At 39.3% G+C, this 24,432-nt stretch overlaps 1 protein-coding gene across 4 annotated transcripts in view; it reads right to left on the bottom strand.

The window, feature by feature from the left end:
• CDK1 (cyclin dependent kinase 1) overlaps positions 1-24,432 on the bottom strand; it is a 50,623-nt gene that overhangs the window by 23,928 nt on the left and 2,263 nt on the right. For 3 of the 4 annotated variants that reach the window (XM_027530615.1, XM_027530614.1, XM_027530617.1), the window contains exons 2-8: positions 23,988-24,049; positions 21,528-21,684; positions 20,618-20,741; positions 17,376-17,546; positions 15,801-15,964; positions 15,548-15,689; positions 10,854-13,251 (exon numbers count right to left, since the gene is read on the bottom strand). In XM_027530615.1, coding sequence (XP_027386416.1) covers positions 13,153-13,251; positions 15,548-15,689; positions 15,801-15,964; positions 17,376-17,546; positions 20,618-20,741; positions 21,528-21,684; positions 23,988-24,024 — 894 coding nt within the window. In that variant the 5' untranslated portion in view covers positions 24,025-24,049 and the 3' untranslated portion in view covers positions 10,854-13,152. Of the gene's footprint in view, positions 1-10,853; positions 13,252-15,547; positions 15,690-15,800; positions 15,965-17,375; positions 17,547-20,617; positions 20,742-21,527; positions 21,685-23,987; positions 24,050-24,432 lie in introns of those variants that run through there. The other variant, XM_027530618.1, reaches the window with a different exon arrangement.

Below are 24,432 nucleotides of genomic sequence, written 5' to 3'. Positions count from 1 at the left end.
TTCAGCTCACGAGAACATACTACTGAAAAAAAGACAACACAAGGAATGGAAGCAGATATTTACCGCACATATAATCAACAAAGAATTAGTATGTATAACATAAGTAACTCCTATAAATCAAAAAGACCCAACCAATAAATCAATAAACAGGCAGTGTGCTCTGCAGTTCTGCAGATCTGTCTCTTCAACAGTATTTGGATGGCACAGACCCAGAGATACCCCTTGCTCCAACCTCCCACCACCCTCCAACCCTTTTAACAGTCGAAACCTTCAGAATGAGCCACTGAGCTATCCCAGGCCACTGGGACAAACACCATTTTTTGAGTTAAACTCCTTAATAATGATCAACCATGAGCTCCCAGATCATCAGAATTATTCCTGAGGTGGAAGCTGTCATCAGCTGCCTGGTCAATATGCATCTGTGGGCTTCTGACACCTACCTATTTCTGGGTGAGTGTGTGTGTGTGCATGAGTGTCTATTTCCACTGGGAGGATTTGGCTCTGGAGGGTGTGAGCCACATTTTCTGCGAACGGGACCAGGAGAAGCAGGAAGGCGCCAAGTGTCTCTTAAAATGCAAAACCAGTGCTACAGCTGAGCTCCTTCCAGGATGTGCAGAAACCACCTCAAGAATGAGTGAGGTAGGGACTTCCCTGACAGTTCAGTGATTAAGAATCTGCCTTCCAATGCAGGGGGGATGAGTTCAAGCCCTGGTTTGGGAAACTAAGATCCCACATGCTGCAGGACAACTAAAAAGCCCAGTCTGCAACTACTGAGCCCCCTCACCACAACTAGAGAGACGCCAATGTGCCACAGTGAAAATCCTGCACCCCAGAGCTAAGATCTGATGCAACCCAAAATAAATAAATATTTAGGGAGGGGAAAAAAAAAAAGAGTGGGGTAAAACCCAGGACGCTACGGAAGCCACCATTCTCAAGGAGAACCTGAACCAGGCCTTTTGGATCTGCATGTGCTGGGTTCTGCCCACACAGACCCCCACCTCTGTGACTTCCAGGAGAGTCGCTTCCTAGATAAGCAGGTGAAACTCATCAAGAAGATGGGCAACCCCCAGATCAACCTCCACAGCCCAGATCAACCTCCACAGGCTGGTGGGCTCCCAGGCTGGGCTGAGTGAGCGTCTCTTGCAAAGGCTCAACTCCAATACAACCAGGAGCCGCTGTAGGCCGGTGGCCTTGGAGGTGCCCCTCTGGTGTCAGGGCTTCTGCTTGAAGCCCCTCTCTGCAGCCACCAGGCAGCTTTTTAACCACCCTGGAATCCTTGCCCAAACCTTGGACCAAATGGAAACAATAAAGCTTTTTGAAGAAAAAATAAATAGGCAAATAATTTTATACCTCTTAGGTAGTTAGAGGTGGTGTTACCAAAACACAAGTCCATGTGCCCGCTGCACACTGAGGCCAAACAATACCAAAACATCAGAGTTTGGAGAAGAGAAAGGTTTATTGAAGGCCATGCAAGGAGACAGGTAGCTCCTGCCTTAAAACCCTCAAACTCCCAAAAGCTCTCAATAAAGCTCTATTTTAGGAAAGGTGAGGGAGGGATGTGCTTAGTTGTTGCCAACTTCTTGGTATCAGATCCTTTGTTTCTGAGGTCTGGTCACAGGTCCTCCACCAAGAAAAAAAAAAAAATGTTATTCTCTGTTCTGAGAAGAAAGGGCAAGGTCCCAAGGCTCAACTTTCACCTTGTGAGGTCCAGGTCCTGGCTAAGAGGAAGGAGGTCTCAGTTGGCAGCTCCCTCAGCGCCAGATCCCCAGCCCCCCACCCAGCTGTCATCCCTGAGAAAGCCAGGAGCCCAGGACCCAACTGGCCCTCAGGCTCCTTAGGCCACCCAAATCGCAGAGGCTGGTCCCAGGTAGACTGCTGCTGCCTTTGGGTCACAGAGGCAGGGATGGGGGAGAGCTTCACCGCTGCCTCAAGGCCTGGACCTGGCCAGAGGGCAGCCTTGGTGAGGGCTCTGGAGCCCTGCAGGGCACAGCCCCCAGCCTGCTCGCCTGGCGCCAGCTCAGCTCACCCACTGGCCAGAGGCTGGGTGAGCTGGAGGGTCCCAGGGAGAAAGCCCAGATCTGCCTCTTACCTCACCGCCACCTGAGGACCTCCATCCACAAACAGTTGGCCGACTGACGCACCAACGGTCGCTCATTGACAGTTGGCTGCTTGGGGGAGGGGCCCACTGGAGCGCCAGCCAATGGCTTAGCAGGACCACTAATGGTCTGGCGGTAACCCTGCCTGGTAACCGGGTTGGAGGGTAATGGAACGCGGGAAGGCATACGAAGGGTCGCGCAGAGCGGCCGCACTGGTGTCTCCTGGGTTGAAAAAACTGAGAAGCAAAGCCGCAGACAGTGAGACAACCAATGACCTGCCGCTTCAGGAGCCCACTGCCACCCCAGTCTATAGAGACAGAAGAGTGAGGCTGTCAGAAGACCAGGAGTCAGTTGAAGTATCTGGGTAGAAGCTAGAACCAGGGTGGACCTGTGAGGTGGGAGCTGAGGTGCAGAGGCAGCACTATCTGAGTGACAGAGAGATAGACACTCTGACCTCTCTCTCCCCTCTTTCCTGCCAATGCCTCCCATTGGCTAAGCCCAGAAGCCAGACAGGGAACACAGGAATCTGGGAAATGCAACATGAGATACAGAACAGAGCAGGGGAGGGACACGGAATGGGTCTGTCCCCACTGCCCCAAAAAAGCCCTTGCACGGGAGCAGATGGAGACATACATAACAAAACTTATAGCACCACTGTTCATAACAGCAAGAGAAACAAGTGTCTATTAATAGGAAATGTGAATAAATTATAGTACAGTCATACAATGGAATATTCTACTACGGTGAAAGCAAATGAGCAATAGCTACATTTATCAACATGGATGAGTCTCACAAAGCCAAACAAATAAATGTTAGAATTTTATATATTTATATAAAGCATAAAAGCGTACAATGATGATGATGATGATGAAGAAGATAGATATGTTGTAAAAGTACACAGAAAAATTGAAAAAAGTATAAAGGAATGCATCTTTTGGAAAAAGAAAGGGAGATGTGAACAGAAAGAGACATGCCGAGAGTTTCAAATGTAGTAAAAATGATACTGGGTGATGGGTACACAGGACCACTGTATATTGCTATTGATGGTTTATACAAAATTTTTTCAGAGTATGCTTAACTTTACAAAGGCGCTTGAAGGACTGTGAGTCAGAGTGGCTATTCTAAATGTCAGGAAGACTCCATTCTTTGTCTGGAGACAGAACTTGATGCCATCTGGCAAATGCAGATTGGCCCAAGAGAAACCCCCTCCTTGCCTCTCCCCCTTGGACCCAGTCCAATTAGGCAAACACCACTTGCCCCATGAGTTCTAGACCCAGTGGCATTCTCCTGACTCTTCTGCAGATATCGTGGGTAGGAGCTATGCACCTGGTCCGTCTTCAGTGTTAGTTTCTCAGGCCTCCAAGAGGCACTGGTTCTGTGTCTCTTCATGACAAGAAACACATTTCAAAGCTCTTCAAGAGTCCCTTTGAACCACTTCCCCACTAGACTTGGGTGAGTTAGATAGTAGCATTCCCAAAGCAAAGTGCAGTTTTCGGAAGATCATAATCCCCCAAATCCCTCTTCTCTACTCTAAGCTTTTCTGTTTTTATTTTTTTGGCTAAAGGATCTAAGCAGGGCCAACTTCATAGGCATGTGACCTGTCAGACAAGCCCCCACACTTGGAAAGGCCCTGTGCCTGATTTAATGCTCTGTTGCTGTTGTCTGGAATTCAATAGTTTAACAGGAGGACCCACATTTTCATTTCATTTTGTACTGGGCTCTGGAAATTGTGTAGCTTATCCTGGACCTAAGACTTGTGGGACAGGTTCTTAGAGTCATTTCCTTGTAAATCTGCATACCAGGTATGGAATTCTGAGAACTACTCTGACAACTACCTTAATGGCCAAAGTAAAAACAGGAAGAGTCCCTTCCTAATATCCCATTACATTTGTTTACTTGTTTGTAACCTGTCTTCCCAACAAGGGGTTGTAAAGTCCACCAAGGTAAGATTATTTAGCTGAACACTGTCCTCATGACATAGTATCTGGCTTATAATACCTTTCAATAAATACTCATTGGAAGAACAAACATTTACAGAATCATTAAAACTGTGCTTGTCCTAGACTTGTTTTCTAACAACTGTTTATATGAAAAGCATATACCATATTTTAGAAGATATGTTCTTAAAGAACATGCATAACTCAATACTGATTTTTCCACAGAATGAGACATGCTTCCTCAAAATGTACAACTATAGGACATTTTGGCTTTCGTGCTGCTTTCTATTTTCTCAAGACTAACATTTTACTCTAACTAGAGACTTGCTCTAAAATGTGTCATAGGCACTGTTTGGCCTTCAAGACCATTAAAGCCCATCTAAAGTTCATTTCAAAAACCAAAGTTTCCGTCCGTTTTTCAGCCCTAACATTGTCACTCCCATTTAATGAACGCTCAGATAAGATTGCCTCAGAATGTAAAAATATCTAAAATTATAAAATGGCCAATGTGAGGGACCTCCCTGGTGGTCCAATGGTTAAGAATCTGCCTTCCAATGCAGGGAATGCAGGTTCAACCCCCAGTCCAGGAACTAGGATCCCACATGCCTTGGGGCAGCTAAGCCCTCATGCACAACTACAGTGCTGGGCACTGCAGCTAAGACCTGATATAGTCAAAAATACATATAAAATTTTCTTTTAAAAAGGCAAAGAAAACAACCTCCCAAAGTCCCATCCATTCCTAGTTAAGTTCAACTGCACAATTAAAATACAACTATATAAGGAAATACTATGCAGCCATTAAAAAACTGACAAGGTATGTGTTAATGATACAGAACATATAATTAAGTTTAAAAAATGGTCAATGTGAAAATAAGGAAAGTCCTCACCATAGGCACCTACCCACAGCAGCTCTAACTCAGGGAAGCCACAGCCTGGTTGACAACACTGACAAAGGGCTGCAGGTCTTTTGTTTTCCTGCCAAACTGCCCAACAGCAATGTATATGCCAGTGCTACAGTCCGCATGGCCTGCCAACCTCAAACGAATTTTCAAAATCTGGTGGCATTTCCATTACTTCTGATTCTACATGTGAGCTTAAACACACTTATATTACCTGACATTTGCATAATTTAACTCCCACAAATGCCGCCACTCCATGTGTCACTAGGTCACCTGTGTTTCAGTGTGTCTATAAACACACTGCTTTACACCAAACAGAACAACTCATGGATGGTGAAGCAAGAAAGCAATGGAGGCTCCGCAGCACCAGATGACCTCAAGTGGTTCTGGCAGCAAAATCAAACACAGGGATACTTTAATGCAATTCACTCCACATGGCAAATGAGTGAGGAAGTGAAATATCTGACTAATACCTAATATTTAAATCCTAGACAAAACATTTCTGTGCAAATAGGGAAGTGCTTTATTTACTCTGATCCAAGTCAAAGGTAGCTGGATAATTAGTTTTCTTTAAACAACATTCAGCTTTGCTGACATCTCATTTTCCAAAAGCAGCTGTTAGCCAAATATAGTATTGTTTATTTGCTCCCTGGAAGGCTGTTTTTAAAAAGCACTTCTTCTGGTAAAAATATTGCATCACATAATTGGAGATAACAGGAAAAGTAGGAGTTGCTGTTTGTATTTAAATAAACATTTGCTCAAAAGTCCAGTTTTCTGTTTGTGAATACCTCCTTTATTTTGTGCCATTAGGCACACTGAATTATTGCTGTTTATTCCTTGCTTTTCAGCCTTGCTAGGAGATATTCCAAACATGGTAACACACGAGACATTTCTCTTAAAAAACAATATAAGAGATAAGGCTGAAGTTCTTTGCCTTTTTCCTTTATACATGAGCCAGCTATTCCATTGACAGAGACCTATGAATATATAATACTAACATCACAATGTTTATTATCTGATATATACTTTTATATAATTGTATTTGGATAAAGTTTACTTTTGGGTTATTTTTCAGAATGTGACTATTTAAAATACCTGTAGATTAAACTGAGTTAAACTGAGTTAAATTCCCTATTACCCTCTGAGGGGAAGTGAAGAATGGAAATCACCATTGCTCTTCCAAAGAAAACACTCCATACATCTTACAATGTGCTTGGCTTGCATGTGCTGCATGTACTGTTAGCTATTACACTTTTAATTTCTAGGAACTGAAAATCTATGCAGCATTCCCTGATCTGACACTTCTCTTCACTGATCACTTGGGTTCTCTCTTATATGAACATTTTATAGTTAGAGTGGTTTGCCATTTCCTCCTTCATGGGGCTTCCCAACCCAGTGACCGAACCTGCATCTCCCATGTCTCCTATATTGTTCAGTTCAGTTCAGTAGCTCCGTTGTGTCCAACTCTTTGCAACCCCACGGACTGCAGCACGCCAAAACTCCCTGTTCATCACCAACTCCCAGAGTTTACTCAAACTCAAGTCCATTGAGTCGGTGATGCCATCCAACCATCTCATTCTCTGTCGTCCCTTTCTCCTCCTGCCTTCAATCTTTCCCAGCATCAGGGTCTTTTCTAATGAGTCGGCTGGCTCTTCACATCAGGTAGCAAAAGTATTGGAGTTTCAACTTCAGCATTGGTCCTTCCAATGAATATTCAAGACTGATATCCTTTAGGATTGACTGGTTTGATATCCTTGCAGTCCAAATCTCAAGAGTCTTCTCCCCCACTACAGTCCAAAAGCATCAATTCTTTGGCGCTCAGCTTTCATTATGGTCCAACTCTCACATGCATACATGACTACTGGAAAAAAGCAAAGCTTTGACTAGATGGACCTTTGTGAGTCATAATGAATGCCAAAATCTGGGGTGAAAGAGGTGAGATGTGTGCCCTTTATGGTTATCGAAGCTGCTAGAACTTTCTGTTAGCATGGGTAAGAGCTCCCAACATATAAATAACATTGCATTTGTCATCCAGTCCCTGAGGCTTCGGATTGATGTTGACTAGTCTAAAAAGTTTTCTGCTCACCTGGGAAATCACAAGCCTTTTATGTTCTGAACCATTTTCCATTAGTGCCTGTGCATGAGAAGTAATTCAAACAAAAAGCCAAAAAGCATTTATAAAACTATGTTCAAATTTTAGCAAGATTTAAGATAGAGCAAATGTTCGGCTTCCCATTTGGATCCTTGAAGCAGTGAACACAGTTCATGAAGAATAGATTTATATTTTCTTGCACATAAATATGTTTGTCATGATACCAGAACCATTGAGACAAATGGCTGTGTTCCGTTGGGAAATCTATCTTTTCTGTCCTTATTATAAAGTGTATATTACGGTATAATTATTCTTGTGGTTTTATAGTTAAAGGCATTTTTATAGTATAGGAAGCTTCTATTGAAATAGCATAGGCTACTTAGTTACTACAAAGCTCTTTACAAAAACTAACACTCATTAGGAAATTCTCCCCATTCTGCTTCTGTTATTCCATCATTTCCTTAGCAGAAAATAGCATGGTTTTGAAATTGTATCTCAAGAAACGACTGCCTGTGGAAGTGTATTTTATAGATTTCTACTCCTAACTGGTAAAAGAGTAGGTACATATACATAAACATTCCTCAAGTTTGTAGGTTCTTTGAAACAATAGGGATACATTTCTATCAGTACCATTTTACACAATCAAAACTAGAAGCTACAGTTAAAACAATGATTATGAACAATAGAGCTTTTAAAGGGAAGATATTTAATTACGTAAGGATTATAACTATAAGGGTGCTAAGTTAGAGGTTCCTTTAAAAGTATATGACTGTTATTTTAGTATGGATGGCTGTGACTCTTTGGGGTTGGAATGACAGAACCCCAACTCAAACCAAATTAAGCAAAAACAAAAAACCCACAACTCCTACACCTACAAGGGATACTGAGTAGCTCCAAATGTTAAGGTAGCCCTGCCAGAACCAGGCTTGAGGACCAGAGTCCAGGGACATCAAACCCCCAAGATTCTTTCTCTATTCATCACTTTTTGGCAGAATGGGGGAGATGCCTCAGGCTCCTAGCCCTGTCATCCCAGTTTAGCAGTGTCAGCAGAAAGACTTCATTCTCTCAGGGTTTCCATAGCAAAATGGACCCTCACGGGTCTTATTTAGGTCACTTGCCCACCCCTTGAACCAATTACTGCTGCTGGGTTATGGTTTATCACTCTGATCCAATCTGGGTCATCTGTATGAAAAAGGAGCCAGGATTAAGAAGCTCAAGAGGACCACATGCAGCATAGTAAAAGTGGGACGGGGAAAATGAACATTGATTGAAAACTATCTCGCCTTGGTCCTTTCAACCTTGAAGTAGAGGTCTCACGAGCTTTGGGGCTCCATGGGGAAGCCTGAAACCTGGGGGGCTGGTTTGGACCCTGAGCTGGGAGGGAACTCCTTGGCACCTGGGCTGCACTGGCTTTACTATTTGCCTGCCTTCTTGAGTTCTTCTTAAACTTTAGAAACTAAATACATTTTCTATCAATTTATCTTGGGAAGCAACACAAGTCCATGAAAAGAGAACATTGTGAAGTCAGAAAGCTCCTCAGCCATTAAAAAGAATACATTTGAATCAGTTCTAATGAGGTGGATGAAACTGGAGCCTATTATACAGAGTGAAGTAAGCCAGAAGGAAAAACATAAATACAGTATACTAACGCATATATATGGAATTTAGAAAGATGGTAACAATAACCCAGTGTACGAGACAGCAAAAGAGACACAGATGTACAGAACAGTCTTATGGACTCTGTGGGAGAGGGAGAGGGTGGGAAGATTTGGGAGAATGACATTGAAACATGTAAAATATCATATAAGAAACGAGTTGCCAGTCCAGGTTCCATGCACGATACTGGATGCTTGGGGCTAGTGCACTGGGACGACCCAGAGGGATGGTATGGGGAGGGAGGAGGGAGGAGGGTTCAGGATGGGGAACACATGTATACCTGTGGCGGATTCATTTTGATGTTTGGCAAAACTAATACAATTATGTAAAGTTTAAAAATAAAATAAAATTAAAAAAAAAAAGAAAGCTCCCAAGTCCTTGCTCCTGCTTTTAACTAGCCTTGCAATCCTTAGCAAATTACTTAAGCTCTATGAATCTTAGTTTCTAAGATGAAGATGGCCACTCCCTTACAAGATTGCTGGGAAAAACAGGAAGTGTATGTGAAGCAGTGGCTGCTCACCAGAGATGTTCAGTTATAGTTGAACGGAAGGTACCATAACCTATGAGCAAGCTTAAAGGCCTGGGATTAGTCTAGCACTTGAGGTTCTAGACTGAGGGCTGTGGGGATGAAAGAACGGGACATGGCCCCAGCCCTCAGTAAGGGAGAAAATAACAGTGCTAAGAGTAACATAAGAAAAAAGTGGGAGACTTCAAAGAAGAAAGGAATTACCATGTACCAGGAACCCATATTCCCCATCTAGTGTACCTTGTAATGCCATTGTTAAATGCCATCTGTTAAGATTTAAGAACCGATTACTGTGACAGAAAAATAGCTTACTGCCCAATTTTTGCAATGTATTGAAGAGAACATTAGAGGATCCTGACAAAGAGACATGTACTATATCTGTATGCGTATGTCTGTGTGTATGCATGATGCCTGGCCGCCCTGTCTATATCCCTAACAATTTTACAATCCTACTTATGTATTTATATAAATAAATGCCATTTATTATTTCCATTGTACAGTTAAGGAAATAGATTCAGAGACTCTGAGTGACCTACCCAAAGCCACAGATGGAATTGGCAAAACTGGGAACCAAGCCCTAACATGGCTCTAAAACTGCAATCTTTATATTACGCGGTTCACTTTTCTCAATTCTCAACAGTGACAATGTAAGATTTAGGTTTAAATTCCAATTCAACTTCTACATGTATACTGACTCTGGGTCAGTTTTTCCTTCTGCACCATGCTTCCTCTCATAACAAGATGACTAAGTTTCTGTTCAGTTCTCCAGATTTCTGAGAACTACCCATGCAGTGATTCTCAAAGTGGTCCTTGGACCATCATATCACCACCTGGAACTTGCTAAGAAATTGTATTCATGGCTATACAGGACCTGCCAAATCTGGGGATGCACAAGAAATCTCTTAGAAGCTCTCCAGATCCTAATTCAAGTTTGAAAATCAGACTTTTCAGTATTCTAAGGAATGCAGGTATTGTGATACCTTTTTCCCTTCTCAACAAACAAGTCTATGACTCTCAACACATTTCTTCTAAAGTTTTTAAGGCATCTTAGAAACTCAATATTCAAACTACTAAATAAATATCCAAATATTCAGTATGGGACTGAAAAGGTCTACTCTTGCTTCCAATTATATTTAACATCACTCCTTTCTCCAAAGGTCAAAAGTTACAATCCTTGTCAGTACCATTACTGTCCCACCTGAGCCGTTTCCTAGACATTATTCTTAAGTCAGAATTTTCTCCCTCTTCAGGAACTTTCACATTTTATCCCTCCATCCTTTGCTTTCTCTTTAGTCATTCAATACTCTATCCATCTTGCCCCAGACCTATTCAAACAATGCCCACTACTCTCAAGCTCTACAGCCCACAAACATATCTAAATGTCTCTATTCTGTCCACAAAATGCAAAATGATCCTAGGGTCCTAGGAATATGGCAACTATTTAAACAGGGATGGGGCTGAAGTTGACCTGTTATTAAGTACAGTTTGCGAGAAGCACTAATGTAGAAGTATATTTCACCAAGAACTTTCAAGTTTCCTTTTTTTACTAATTAAAAATTATTTCATTGTTAATCCAAGTCCCCAAAATACCTTTTATTCACTAAAAAAAAATGGTTTTTTTCAAACATTTAATTCACACAGGCCATGTCCACATATAAATTAATGATTTTATTATAGATTATGTATTAACTTCTTTGCATCATTACTGCCTTTGTATTTTATGTTTAACAACAACAACAAATCCTTCTCTAAAGCCTACAGACAATAAGATACAGCATTAGTCACAGTATATGGAAGTCTCCTACTGGTGATAAAATACACAAACCTCTCCCCTCACCAAAGAACTTTGTACAGCCTAAAATGGAAATAGAACAAGTTAGAGATAATGCAAGATAACAAAGTTTTCAGACAACTAAAACTAGATGTTGGCCCAAAGTTGTTAAAGTCACCACCAACTGGCGATAACTGGCTGCATCAGAATCATCTTGGGGGACTTTTAACTGTTCAGGGTAGGAAGAGAGTTAGTCTCAGGTGTTTCTAGCACAAACAGATTTAAGAGCTACTAACCCACAGACAAGATCCACTTTAAAATCAATCAGAAGCGCCACAGCACAAGCCAATTTAAAAATATGCATGCGATGAGGACCCAATTCAGTGGCTTTTCAACTAGTCACTGAAGCTGACATAAACACTTTACTTAGGACTACACAGAGAGCTGGAGCAGAACAAAACGTATGTCTGTTTACAGCAACTGATGGCAGGGTTCTTCCATCTCATTTCCCTGGTCCACCAAGTAGGTTGTAAACTGATGAATTACTGACTTTTCAAACAATTAGACTGCACTAAACAATAGCAATGAGCATGCAGGCAGGCTGCTGCTACCAAAGCCACAAGGCCCCAAACACTGGTGACACCAGTGCATCTACATGTTATTGAAACAGAAGGACCAAGAAATAATTTATAAGACACACTGATAGTTTTGTGGGGGCAAAGGGGTAGCGGCATCAGTTATCAATGCTGATTCTACACCGCCAAAGGTCTGTAATGCACAATTGAAAAGTAGACCCATTTCAATACTTCATAGACAATCTGCAGATACTCCATTTCACCATTTCACCATCTCAATTAACTCTTTTGTGTGACTGACCTTTCACTTACCAAATTCCCACCATGAAATCTCTCAACAGTGTGACCTCAAATGACTTCCATCTCTAGTTGCATTCCCTTACTGCAGGCTGGCTTCCACCGAAAAACCTAGAAGGCGGCCACCAAAACTCTCACCTTATGCCCTGTTGCCAAAGAAAGTGACCCATACTTTCTCCTCAAGTGAAAAAATTAGAAGACAACAAGATTAGGTAGATCACCCATTACTCAATCAACTGGATCAGCCACACAAGAAGGCTCATTCTGGTCACGGGCTATCAGCATGAAAAACAGAGCATATGGGTGACCAGTGGATAGCTGTACATTAAAAATGATAAAAATTATTTTTAGAGACACTTCTTTTGGCTATAACAATCTAAATTAGGCTAATTACAGGTAAAAATCACAATGAGCAGCATTATTAAACAATTCCAAAAGCTAGTGATCTTGGCTAAATAATTATACATTAGAACCTTCTAAGAAGGCTGCTAATAAACTAAACTATGTCAAAATTTGCAAAGAGTTTAGTCAGACTTGAAAGCCAAGATAAGCAACTCCTTTGTATGGTTGTTACCTCTGACCAAAGCACAAGAATTCACTCAGACAAATAACTTTCATAACCTACCTAAAAATAGGATACCTCATAAATTTTCTAAACTGTTCTTTCCTGCTGTGGACAGCCCTTGATCTCTGACTGTAAAACTTAGCAAGCTTTGGCATATACTAATGTTAATTTTACAAGTTACTAAAAACCTCTATAAATTAAGCATCGTCTCTCAAATCTGGATAGTTCTCTCACTCTGAATGCCTAAACATTTAGGTCACAAACTGAAATACCAGTAGAAAAATATTCATCTTTAGGCAGGGTGTATAGTTACCACATAACAAGAAACTGACAAGAAAATTTAAACAGTATAAAAATACTTCAAAGCATTATGAACTTTGAACTTAGCACTTTCCTAAATTTTAGTATTTTCAATAAGAAAAGAAGACTGGGGTAGCATTTTAGATGGTTTAAGCTAACTCAAAAATTTCCTGATTCCTGACATCAATACTAGATTTATAAAGTTTTATTATAGTAACAAACAGCTGTTACAGTGGAATCTACAAACATATACAGAATTATTATATTTAAATTCATATAGAACAGTATTTACATTTTAACTTAGTTTTGAAATCAGAAGATGAAGTACAGATTAAGTTTTACAACAAAGAAAAGAAAAATATACAAGACAAAACCAGAGATGAACAGTAAAAGTACAATTATCTGTTCTTGACACAACACAGGGAAACTGTCAGAAAGCTACATCTTCTTAATTTGACTGTCCAAATCATTAAAGTACGGATGATTCAGTGCCATTTTGCCAGAAATTCGTTTGGCAGGATCATAGATTAACATTTTCTGTGTGAGGAAAAGATATTTTAAAAGGTTATTTACTTAAGGAGAAAAAAAAACCCTCCCCCCAAAGCCTTACTTTTCTACCAATAAGCCATATGCTAATAATTTTAAAGAAAAACTACTAAATGAATGTTCCCATTAGTTTAACACCAAACCACATAAATGTTTTACCTCACCCTCTAGCTCTAAAATGATCTATTCTTTAAATCACAAATATCTTGATAACCTTTTTGCTATAAATTACATTTTAAGACACAAGCATTCATGGATAACTTTAAAACCAAGGCATAAATTTAAGAAAGATTATCTAGTTAATTATATTTACTTTGAGAATTAAAAGGCCCTCTGAGTTATTTACAACATTCCTGAAACTGTGGTAAGTAACTATAGAGGTTTCTAATGTAGCTTTCAGCAGTTTCTAATAAAAACAAAGCCAGCAGGCACTATGCTATAAACAGGTTAAAATGACTCACTAAATGAACTATGGTCAGAAACCTAAGTGTTACAGTTTATTTACACATCAGCAGAAAAGTTAAAATGTGTCTTAAAGAAATCTTTAAATCAATAAGCCAACCTAGAGATACTTCTCCTCTCTTGTTACCACCTAAGCTCTTATTCTATAGCTGGCACTCTACTTTGTTCATTTCATGTTACTTAATCCTGACAAGGAAAGGTAGGAATTAGTCCCACTTTACAAATGAGAATACTGAGGCTCAAAGAGGTTAAGGAACTTGCCGAAGTTCACAGAGCTAACAAGTGAGAAAGATGAAATTTGAAACCAAGACTAACATATGGTGTACAGCAGTGATTATCAACCTGGTGAGACTGACCCTAAGGGGATATTTGGCAATGTGTAGATACATTTGGGGTTGTCACAACTGGGATGAAAATGTGTTAAAGGCATCTACAGGATACAGAAATGGGATGCTGTTAAGTATCTTAACAATGTACAGGACTGCCTCCAGCAGCAAAAAATGATCCAGTCCAAGATGTCAATACTGGCTAGAATAAGGAACCGTGATTGACAACATAATTTTCATTTCGTTAACTAAAGTGACATTCTTTGAAATGTTCAAGAATCCCAGACTGGGCCAGGAATACAGAGGGCCTTTTACATCACGTCATCAATACTGACGTATAAAATATCTGAGTGGCAGTAAAGGACCCTGGACTGCACTGTAAGCATTTGGGAAATCTGAGCTGGAGTTGGTGGCATGATTATAACCTGTGAAAGAGGCCCAAAGACCAATTAGAACACACGTATGATGATACAGCAATAGATTTCTTTCCTTTGTTTAGTAACCTACCAAAATTTCTTTTTTGGAATTACATTACCTGAGATTCATAAGATTTAGGAGAAGACAATGGCACCCCACTCCAGTACTCTTGCCTGGAAAATCCCATGGACGGAGGAGCCTGGTGGGCTGCAGTCGATGGAGTAGCTAGGAGTCAGACACGACTGAGCGACTTCACTTTCACTTTTCACTTTCATGCATTGAAGAAGGAAATGGCAACCCACTCCAGTGTTCTTGCCTGGAGAGTCCCGGGGACGGGGGAGCCTGGTGGGCCGCTGTCTGTGGGGTCGCACAGAGTCGGACACGACTGAAGCGACTTAGCAGCAGCAGCAACACCTCAGTATTTAAATACTGTTCTAAAATAAATTTCCTGGGGCAGGTCTAGGACATTTTTATTTTATGCTAACAAATTATTTTTTGTCTTATTTCTAAAGAACACAGCTGTTTAGTTGGAACAGCAACGTAATAGAGGGGAAGGTGTTAAGAACTACATTCATCCCTTTGCTAACCTATCTGATGTGGAAATGAGGCACAAGGTGAGAAATGGAAATACATGCAGCAAAGGCTTAAGTAACTAAAAATATGAAAAAATAAGGAAGACACCTATGTCTAAACTAAAAACCAGTAAATACCAAGACAAAAAAGCTGGAAAGGGGGGCCACTCCAAGTCAGTCACTTACAGCGTTATTATTAACCCTGTCTTCTCCTTCAGAGTATCTATAGCTATCTATCAGATTAAAAACAAATCAACAAGGACAACAAAAAAATGCCAAACTCTCCTCTCAAAACCACTAGTGTTTTTCATATCTAAAATGGAACTAGTAATGTGCTTGCTTCAGTAGCACACATACTAAAATGGAGCTAGTAATATAATAAACGTAACAGTTATGTGTCTAGGTCAACAAATATTGGTTTTATTCCTATTTCCTAGGTAAAGACAGAATTAAGTACATTCAGAATTAATTATCCATGGTATTAAAACCAATATAAAGGGCATTCCTTACCGAGAGCAGATCCAAGCCATTTTCATCCAAGTTTTTGACATGGGATGCTAAGCTTCCTGGTTTCCACTTGGGAAATGTACTCTTATAGTCCTGTAAAGATTCCACTTCTGGCCACACTTCATTATTGGGAGTGCCCAAAGCTCTAAAAAGCCAGAACAAAACAAAAACTTACAAGTTAAAGCATCAACATAATTCTTGCTATCTACATGTAAATTTTAAAGTTCTTAACAGCTCAAGCGTAAATCAAAAATACCTGAAAATTCTGAAGAGTTGATCAATTTCTGAATCCCCATGAAAAAGTGGTTTCTTCGTTGCTAATTCAGCAAATATGGTACCTATACTCCAAATGTCCACTGGAGTTGAGTAGCGAGCTGACCCCAGCAATACTTCTGGAGATCTATACCAGAGTGTCACTACCTATTACAAAGAAAACGCCTTACTTGGAATAAACGTGGCACATTAAATTACCTAAATGTAAACATTTATATTAGGACTGTCCTTTAGAATGCTGCACGATTGTCTCTGATACTGTTTAAAAGTCAATTCACTATACACAATACTAAATGTTAGATAAATACTTCATTTGTAAGTTATATTCACTAAGGAAGGAAAGATAAAAGCATACCAAATCTTTTCAAATTAGTAAAACGCAAGGATCAAAACAGTCAAGACAGCCTTCACTTAAGAACAAAAGCACAATGATGCTGGGTCTGGGCTGACACCGTGCTGCACAAGCGCACGCATCGCTCGCGTGCTAGAATCACAACCAAGGCACACAGCAGCTTATCAGTGGTCTGCACCAATCTACTATTTGAGCATATCTCATTTGTCACAGTGCAGGGCAACAGCATCTATTTAAACCAGTGGAAACCAAATAATATATATTTACAGATCCATGGGAAAAATTATAAAAAGGAATGATTAAAAAGGAGCCAAGACACCTGACCAGAGGTGCACTGTCACAAGTTTTGATCAAGAGGAAGTCTTTGAGCACAAGAGTAGACAACTCCACAGAAGACAAGGTTTCCCAACAATCCTTAACTGTGATTCAGCATTCCCTTTCCCTCCAGAAATAGCAAACAAAAAGCCAAGTCATCAATATAACAGGGACAAAACTTGGTTATATTTACAAGCTTCTAAAAGCATGGCACCCCACTCCAGTACTCTTGCCTGGAAAATCCCATGGACGGAGGACCCTGGTGGGCCGCAGTCCATGGGGTCGCTGAGTCGGACACGACTGAGCGACTTCAATTTCACTTTTCACTTTCATGCATTGGAGAAGGAAATGGCAACCCACTCCAGTGTTCTTGCCTGGAGAATCCCAGGGACGGGGGAGCCTGGTGGGCTGCCGTCTATGGTGTCGCACAGAGTCAGACACGACTGAAGCGACTTAGCAGCAGCAGCAGCAAAAGCATCTGAAATAATCATACTTAATCAACAAAACCTTTTAACTAGTCTTTTTCAAGACAGGATCCAAACGAGACAGAAATCACATGTAACTTGCACAGGGAAGGTTTACTATACAGGATTAGTAACTGTAACAGAGGTTTGTAATAATCGGAGACTGACTTGTGAGAATAAATGACTCCTTCCTGCAATGCCTCTCTAGCACCCTCTACTGTCAAAGGTAACATCCCAGCATCTGGCAAAGGAAAAACACTCAAAAGTTCCAGATGCATTTTCACATAGCAGACAATGAAGTTTGGACTACAGAGGCAATAAACTGATACCGGCAGATTGAAAATCTTTCTGAGTATTTTTTCTTGTCTTAAAGAATACAGAAAACAATCCCTCAGTCACACATAACAAAAGTACCAAAATAACATACCTCATGCGTATATACTCTAATAGGAATTCCAAAAGCTCTGGCAAGGCCAAAATCTGCCAACTTAATTGTTCCTTTATCATCAATCAATAGATTTTGAGGTTTTAAGTCCCTGTGGAGAACTCTTCTAGAGTGACAAAACACAATCCCTTGTAGGATTTGGTACAAATAACTCTGGAAGGAGGAAATATAAATTAGAAACTTAACCATATGATGAAATGATTTTCTAAATAATCTTGGCAGGTTTCTTTCAAAGACATAAGAAATTATATTGCAGAGAAATAAACAATTTACCAAAAAAGTTCTCAGGCCTTAGTTTCTTAGTTGAAACTGACAGGAAGTATCTGGGGCGTGAGAAGCCCATTTATATCAAGTATTATGTTTGTACAACTAAGACAAAGATATTCACCTTATGGGAACATCTATAGATACTCATTTCATTTTCTTTTACTTATTCTGGTCCCTAATTCTTAAGTAATAAGGTAATTTTCTATATAGAAAGTTTCTTAAACTTTTGTTTTATATACTTATAGCAACTCTAGTTCTGCCCTGAGTAAGTTTAGTCTTTTCCATTTCTGTCTTTTATCTTTATATATTCACTTCCTCTTTGGAAACACTGGTCACAAGAAAAAAAAAAAAAAGAATATTATGACTGTATTTAAATAGATATAATTATGGCAAAACGCTGTTTAGCAGTTCAGAGAAGTGTTTTGTAAGATTCCTGTTGCCAACAAAATGTAACTGACATTTGAAGTAACATGAATACTACAGAAATATAAAATATAGTATTGACTATAAAGTTCAATATTATAAAATACATAAAACCAATCAGTTGGAACAACTGGCTAGCCATTTGGAAAAAAAATTAAGAACCCTAATTCTGACATCAAAATAAACCTTTGATTCATCTAGAATTTAAGACAAAAGGAAGAATGGTAATCTACTGAAACCACTAGAAAAACACTGTCATGTACTGTTCTAATACATGTGATCTTTGCATGAGGAAGACTTAAATAAGACATAAAAATCTCCAAAAGTCATGTACTGATATGTACAAATACGTTAAATTATAAAAATAACTAATGGTATATACACACCATTAACAAAAGACAAAAAAAAAAAGCAATAAAAGAACTATTATCAATACATTACCAATAAAAGGCTCTTAAAAACCAGTGAAAAAAGTATCCTAACAGAATCATCAGTGAAAAATATGTAGTGTTTATAAAATGGCTAAGAAATAAAAAATGTTAAATGAAAGAAAAATGATGTTAATGTATTTTTCATAGTACTGTTATCAAAAAGATTAATCAAAACAAGTTTTGACAGTGATGTGCTAAAAAATATACATACACCATGATATTGGTCTACTTTTTTAGAGGGTTAACCAGCACTATCAAGATTTTAAGTGTAAATAAATAATTTCAACCCACTGATTTCAGTGCTGAGACTCCTATAAAGATACACAGGAATATAAAAATATTCACTGCAGCACTGACCATAAGGACATGAGCCACCAAGCTGGAAAACAACTTCAGTGTCCACCAGTGTGGACTTCGTTTACGCAATTATATCAGACAGTAGAAAGATGGGTAGATTAACATTTTACACAGTAAAAGGGAAAGTAATGCCTATATACTAATATATATAAAATCCCATTTTTATAAAAAGTTTCTGTATATACACATACAAAGTTGACATACAAGTATCTCTAAGATTACTAATAAAACAAAGGCTACCTCTGAGGAGTGGTTTGGTAGAGACGGTATAAGGATAATTATTTTAAATTTAAATGAAACTTAATCTCTATACCACCTGACCTGCCTCTTGAGAAACCTATATGCAGGTCAGGAAGCAACAGTTAGAATTGGACATGGAACAACAGACTGGTTCCAAACAGGAAAAGGAGTACATCAAGGCTGTATATTGTCACCCTGCGTATTTAACTTATATGCAGAGTACATCATGAGAAATGCTGGGCTGGAAGAAGCACAAGCTGGAATCAAGATTGCCGGGAAAAATATCAATAACCTCAGATATGCAGATGACACCACCCTTATGGCAGAAAGTGGAGAGGAACTAAAAAGCCTCTTGATGAAAGTGAAAGAGGAGAGTGGAAAAGTTGGCTTAAAGCTCAACATTCAGAAAACAAAGATCATGGCATCTGGTCCCATCACTTCATGGGAAATAGATGGGGAAACAGTGGAAACAGTGGCTGACTCTATTTTTCTGGGCTCCAAAATCACTGCAGATGGTGACTGCAGCCATGAAATTAAAAGACACTTACTCCTTGGAAGGAAAGTTACGACCAACCTAGATAGCATATTGAAAAGAAGAGACATTACTTTGCCAACAAAGGTCCGTCTAGTCAAGGCTATGGTTTTTCTAGTGGTCATGTATGGATGTGAGAGTTGGACTGTGAAGAAAGCTGAGAGCCGAAGAATTGATGCATTTGAACTGTGGTGTTGGAGAAGACTCCAGAGAGTCCCTTGGACTGCAAGGAGATCCAACCAGTCCATTCGAAAGGAGGTCAGCCCTTTCGAATTCGAAAGGGTGTTCTCTGGAAGGAATGATGCTAAAGCTGAAACTCCAGTCCTTTGGCCACCTCATGCGAAGAGTTGACTCATTGGAAAGGACTCTGATGCTGGGAGGGATTGGGGGCAGGAGGAGAAGGGGACGACAGAGGATGAGATGGCTGGATGGCATCACTGACTCGATGGACATGAGTCTGAGTGAACTCCGGGAGTTGGTGATGGACAGGGAGGCCTGGCGTGCTGCGACTCATGGGGTCACAAAGAGTCGGACACGACTGAGCGATTGAACTGAACTGAATCTCTACAATAAGTTAAACAAAATATATATTCAAATCCAGAATAAAGTGAAACTGCCTGCCAGCATCACCCTGTCCCAGGCTTTTGTTCTTTTATTTTGCACATATCTGACTGACAAAGAACAGAATACCCTAGTTTCCAACAATACACACTTAGTACTTTTCTGTTTTTTCAGGCAGTACTTTTCACTTTACAACCAGAAGCACTATCTAGTAATAAAATACTTAACTGTTAACAACCTATAGACTATGTGAGAAAAAACAAAATATTCTTTAATGAAACATTCTTTTCTTCCTTGTTCTACTTTCTAATACTTTTTCCAAGTATATTCTCATGAAACACAAGCACTTCTAAAGTGTAGACCCTTTACATTCACAGAGGATAAACACTAACAAAATTAGGCAAGATTCTTACCTTAACAAGTGAAGAATCCATGAACTGACCAGGAGGGATAGAATCCAAGTATTTCTTGAGATCCATGGAAAGGAATTCAAAGATGAGATACAACCTGGAATCCTGCATAAGCACATCTTGAAGACTGAAAAATAAAACAATTACAAATCTTAACATTTTTGATCTCTCACAAAGTAAAATGGCTTCTATACACATACATCATAGTTGCTATTAGAAAAAGCAGGCCATAAGAAATTTCTACAGTAACAAATACATGCTATACTGTTTTGGAATAGAAGAGGTGGTACCTTCCCTAGTAGTGAAACCATAGTATTAAACTAGAATTTGAGAAAGGAACCTCAGGGCAGCAACTGAAAATTAAGTGATATTACAGGTGTTAACTTGGTAAATCGCCTGCAGTCCAGAAAAATATTTCTAGGCTGACTGCTTGTTGCTTAGAGCTTGTCTCTCCATTGAGGCAACTTATAGAAATAAACTTTTTAAAGTATTATCTAACCTTACCAGTTGTTCACCATCTCAAGCCCACAAAATGCAATTAAATCCTAGCTTTCACCTGACCTAGCTATCTATCTCAGGTCGCTGATTAAGGAGTCCTTAAAGACCAGAGCTCTCAGAGTTGGAACAGTGACAAAGCTTTGTGAAAAAAGACTTCCTTGTCTCCCTTGACCAGTTTATCCTGATTTTCCAGCTCCCACTACTAACCTCTATCACCAAGCCCCTCTAACTCTATTCCTGCTTTAAAAGCCTATGTTTTTCTATGCCCAGCATTGTCAATGAACAAAAACAGTAGGGTTCTATTCCACTCAGAAAGGTTCAATCAGAAATTAAGCAACTGTAAAACTTTTCACAATGAAATTCACATGTGAAATAGCATGCAGAAAATGATTCAAATTCAGATATTATACCATACCTGACTATATTTGGATGACGAAGCTCTTTTAATAGAGATATTTCCCGAATTGCAGTACTAGGAACCCCTTCCTCTTCACTTTCTAGTCTGATTTTCTTCATGGCTACCACTTGGCCTGTAGTTTTGTGTCTACCCTTATACACAACTCCATAGGTACCTGAAATAAACAAAGTAAGTGTCTATGTGACAACCGCCACAAACTAAAAAAAGTTTTTAGAAGATGACTGAATTCCATAAGGTGTCACATGACAGAAACATCTGCTGCGGCCACAAAGAAAGCATCTCATTCATAATTATACTCTCATCACTTCCAAAAGAAAAGGGGCTAATTACAACCTAACCTATCTGCAGTTTAGAAAATCCGTATAGTCATCACAGGTTCCCCATACAATTCAAATTACCAGTAATTTTCCAACACATTTTAGAGAAAAAGGATCATTTGCAAATTGGAATGTATGTCCTGTCAAATATCCTCCCCAAGGTAGGCATAAAATAAATGCAGGAAGCCTCACATCCATTTGGAAGTTGAGAACATGGATTCCGATGTATGGGTTTTAGCTAGTGAGCAATAATTTCAATATAAGGGACCCTGGGGTGGTTGGGTGCACGGAACAGAAAAAGCAGTAAGCGAGACGGACTAGTCAGCTAAAATCAAGTTCACGTGCATGATATGCTGAATCCCCCGGGTAAGTGATTTTTAATCTGGGGTTGGACAATTTAAGGGAGGTCTTGACTCCCTTATTTATAAGAAAATTTTCTTAAATAGCTTTACTATTTTTTTGTATGACATCAGTCATACAAAAGTGATTAGGAGGGACTTATATCTAGGGAAGTCTATTTTACAGTTTTTTAAGAGTTTCTCCAAAACTAGTAGTATTTCAAAAAAGGATAAGAACCACTAACAAATAAATGATCTACTTGTTTGATCAGAATATTAAGGATGGTTTGCTCAGTGACAAACTGATGCTATATAAACTCTCTTTTCTTAAATAGAGAAATTCTATCCAATTGTCTATGTCATGGTGTCATTTTAAAAACGTAAGTTAACATAAAATCCATTGTATATTATTTTGACGAAATTTGGAGTAACTGTGCTTTGGGTAACCAGTTGATCTGGGAATTCCCTGATGGTCCAGTGGTTAGGACTCTGCACTTTGACTGCTAAGTGCCTGGGTTCAATCCCTGATTCAAGGAACTAAAATCCCTTAAGTCGCACTGTTGAGGTCAAAAAAAAATCAAGGAGAACTGATCTTGTTTGATCTTCACCACCATCCTTCATGGGTGGACCTTCTGTACACTTAAAATCTGTACATTTTTCAGATGTAAATTATACTTGCATTAAACACAGAAGTAGGTAAGCCAGTAGCACCCTCACCCAGCACACTGTTAAGACAAACTCAGGAAGATCAGTAATTTACATAATATAGTCAAATAAGTAGTTAATGGTAAAGTCAAACTTTTTAAAGTATTCTTACCTCTCACTCAAGTGTACAACATTCACCTGGTCCTAAAATTTACTCATAAGAGCCACTGATTAACTTACAGTGAACACTCAATATATACTGAATTGAGTTTTAGACATCACAAGTGCTCTGTCTCTCCTGACTTGCACTTTGAAATGAACTAAGCATTATAAAATTTAAAAATCTTCAATACAGGCAAATTATGGAGACTGAATAGCAACCCACTCCAGTATTCTTGCCTGGAGAATCCCAGGGACAGGGGAGCCTGGTGGGCTGCCGTCTATGGATGGGGTCGCAGAGTTGGACACGACTAAAGCGACTTAGCAGCAGCATGGAGACTGAACAATAAACAGAAAAACTGTTTATCAACAAATGGTTATAGAGTGTCTGCTAAATGCTAACTAAGGTTCCACATCATGCATATAGTTATGTTCTCTATGATCTAAAAAGCCAGAAAGGGGTTCAAATTATAACCTGAGTTCAATGAATTATTTTTGTTAACTCAGAAGAAAATCACAGAACAATTTGGTAATAATTGAAATAAGAGTTGATATATTTTAATCAAAAGACATTAAGAAGACATTAACCACTAAATGAAATACATGACCCTGACTAGAACTTCAGAGAGTATATGCAGACGTACTTTAAACTAAAGCACATAATTTCACTGCCCTAACACTCTCCTCAACACACCTACAAAATAGCAATAGTGTTTTTTAAAAATATATAGATATATTGCTTTAAGTGTTTAGTATTAGAAGAATGTAAGATTATTGGAGGGATGCTGGTAGGGAGACATGTAAGAATAATTTCAATTCTCTTGAAAGGTTAACTATTTTTTTTTTTGCTTATGCTATTATGTAGAAAACATATATTAATGCACTAATTAATGTACTGTTAGATACTTTAAAAACTGAATTTGAATATTTACATGTCAAAGATGTCAAATCATTAAATCATTTTTTAAAAATCCTTTTATATTATTAAAACCACTCACCTTCTCCAATTTTCTCTATTTTGGTATAGTCTTCCATAGTTAATCAGTGGGTATGGTAGACCCTAAAATGAGAAGAAAAGCTTATCTGATTACATGCCACTAAGTCAAAGGGTGCTTTTAAGTTATTGATAAGATATTACAAGTAAAGAATTTCCCATCATGCCTAGAGCAGTATTAACTTTCCACAATAGGACTTCCCTCATGGTGCAGTGGATAGGAATCCACCTGCCAACGCAGGAAACACAGGTTCAATCCCTGGTCCAGGAAGATTCCACATGCCGGGGGCAACTAAGCCCAAGAGTCACAAGTACCGAAGCCTGTGCACCCAGCTGGTGCAGAGCAACAAAGAATAGCATCCACTGGCCTCAACTAGAGAAAGTCACTTGTGGCAATGAACATCCAGTGCAGCCAAATACAAATAAACTTTTTAAAAATTTTCCATACG

This window comes from Bos indicus x Bos taurus, chromosome 28 (assembly GCF_003369695.1).
Source record: "Bos indicus x Bos taurus breed Angus x Brahman F1 hybrid chromosome 28, Bos_hybrid_MaternalHap_v2.0, whole genome shotgun sequence".
NCBI classification, from domain to species: Eukaryota; Metazoa; Chordata; class Mammalia; order Artiodactyla; family Bovidae; genus Bos; species Bos indicus x Bos taurus.
The sequence above is the reverse complement of the archived record's forward strand: the minus strand, read 5'-3'. Positions and strand labels throughout refer to the sequence as shown.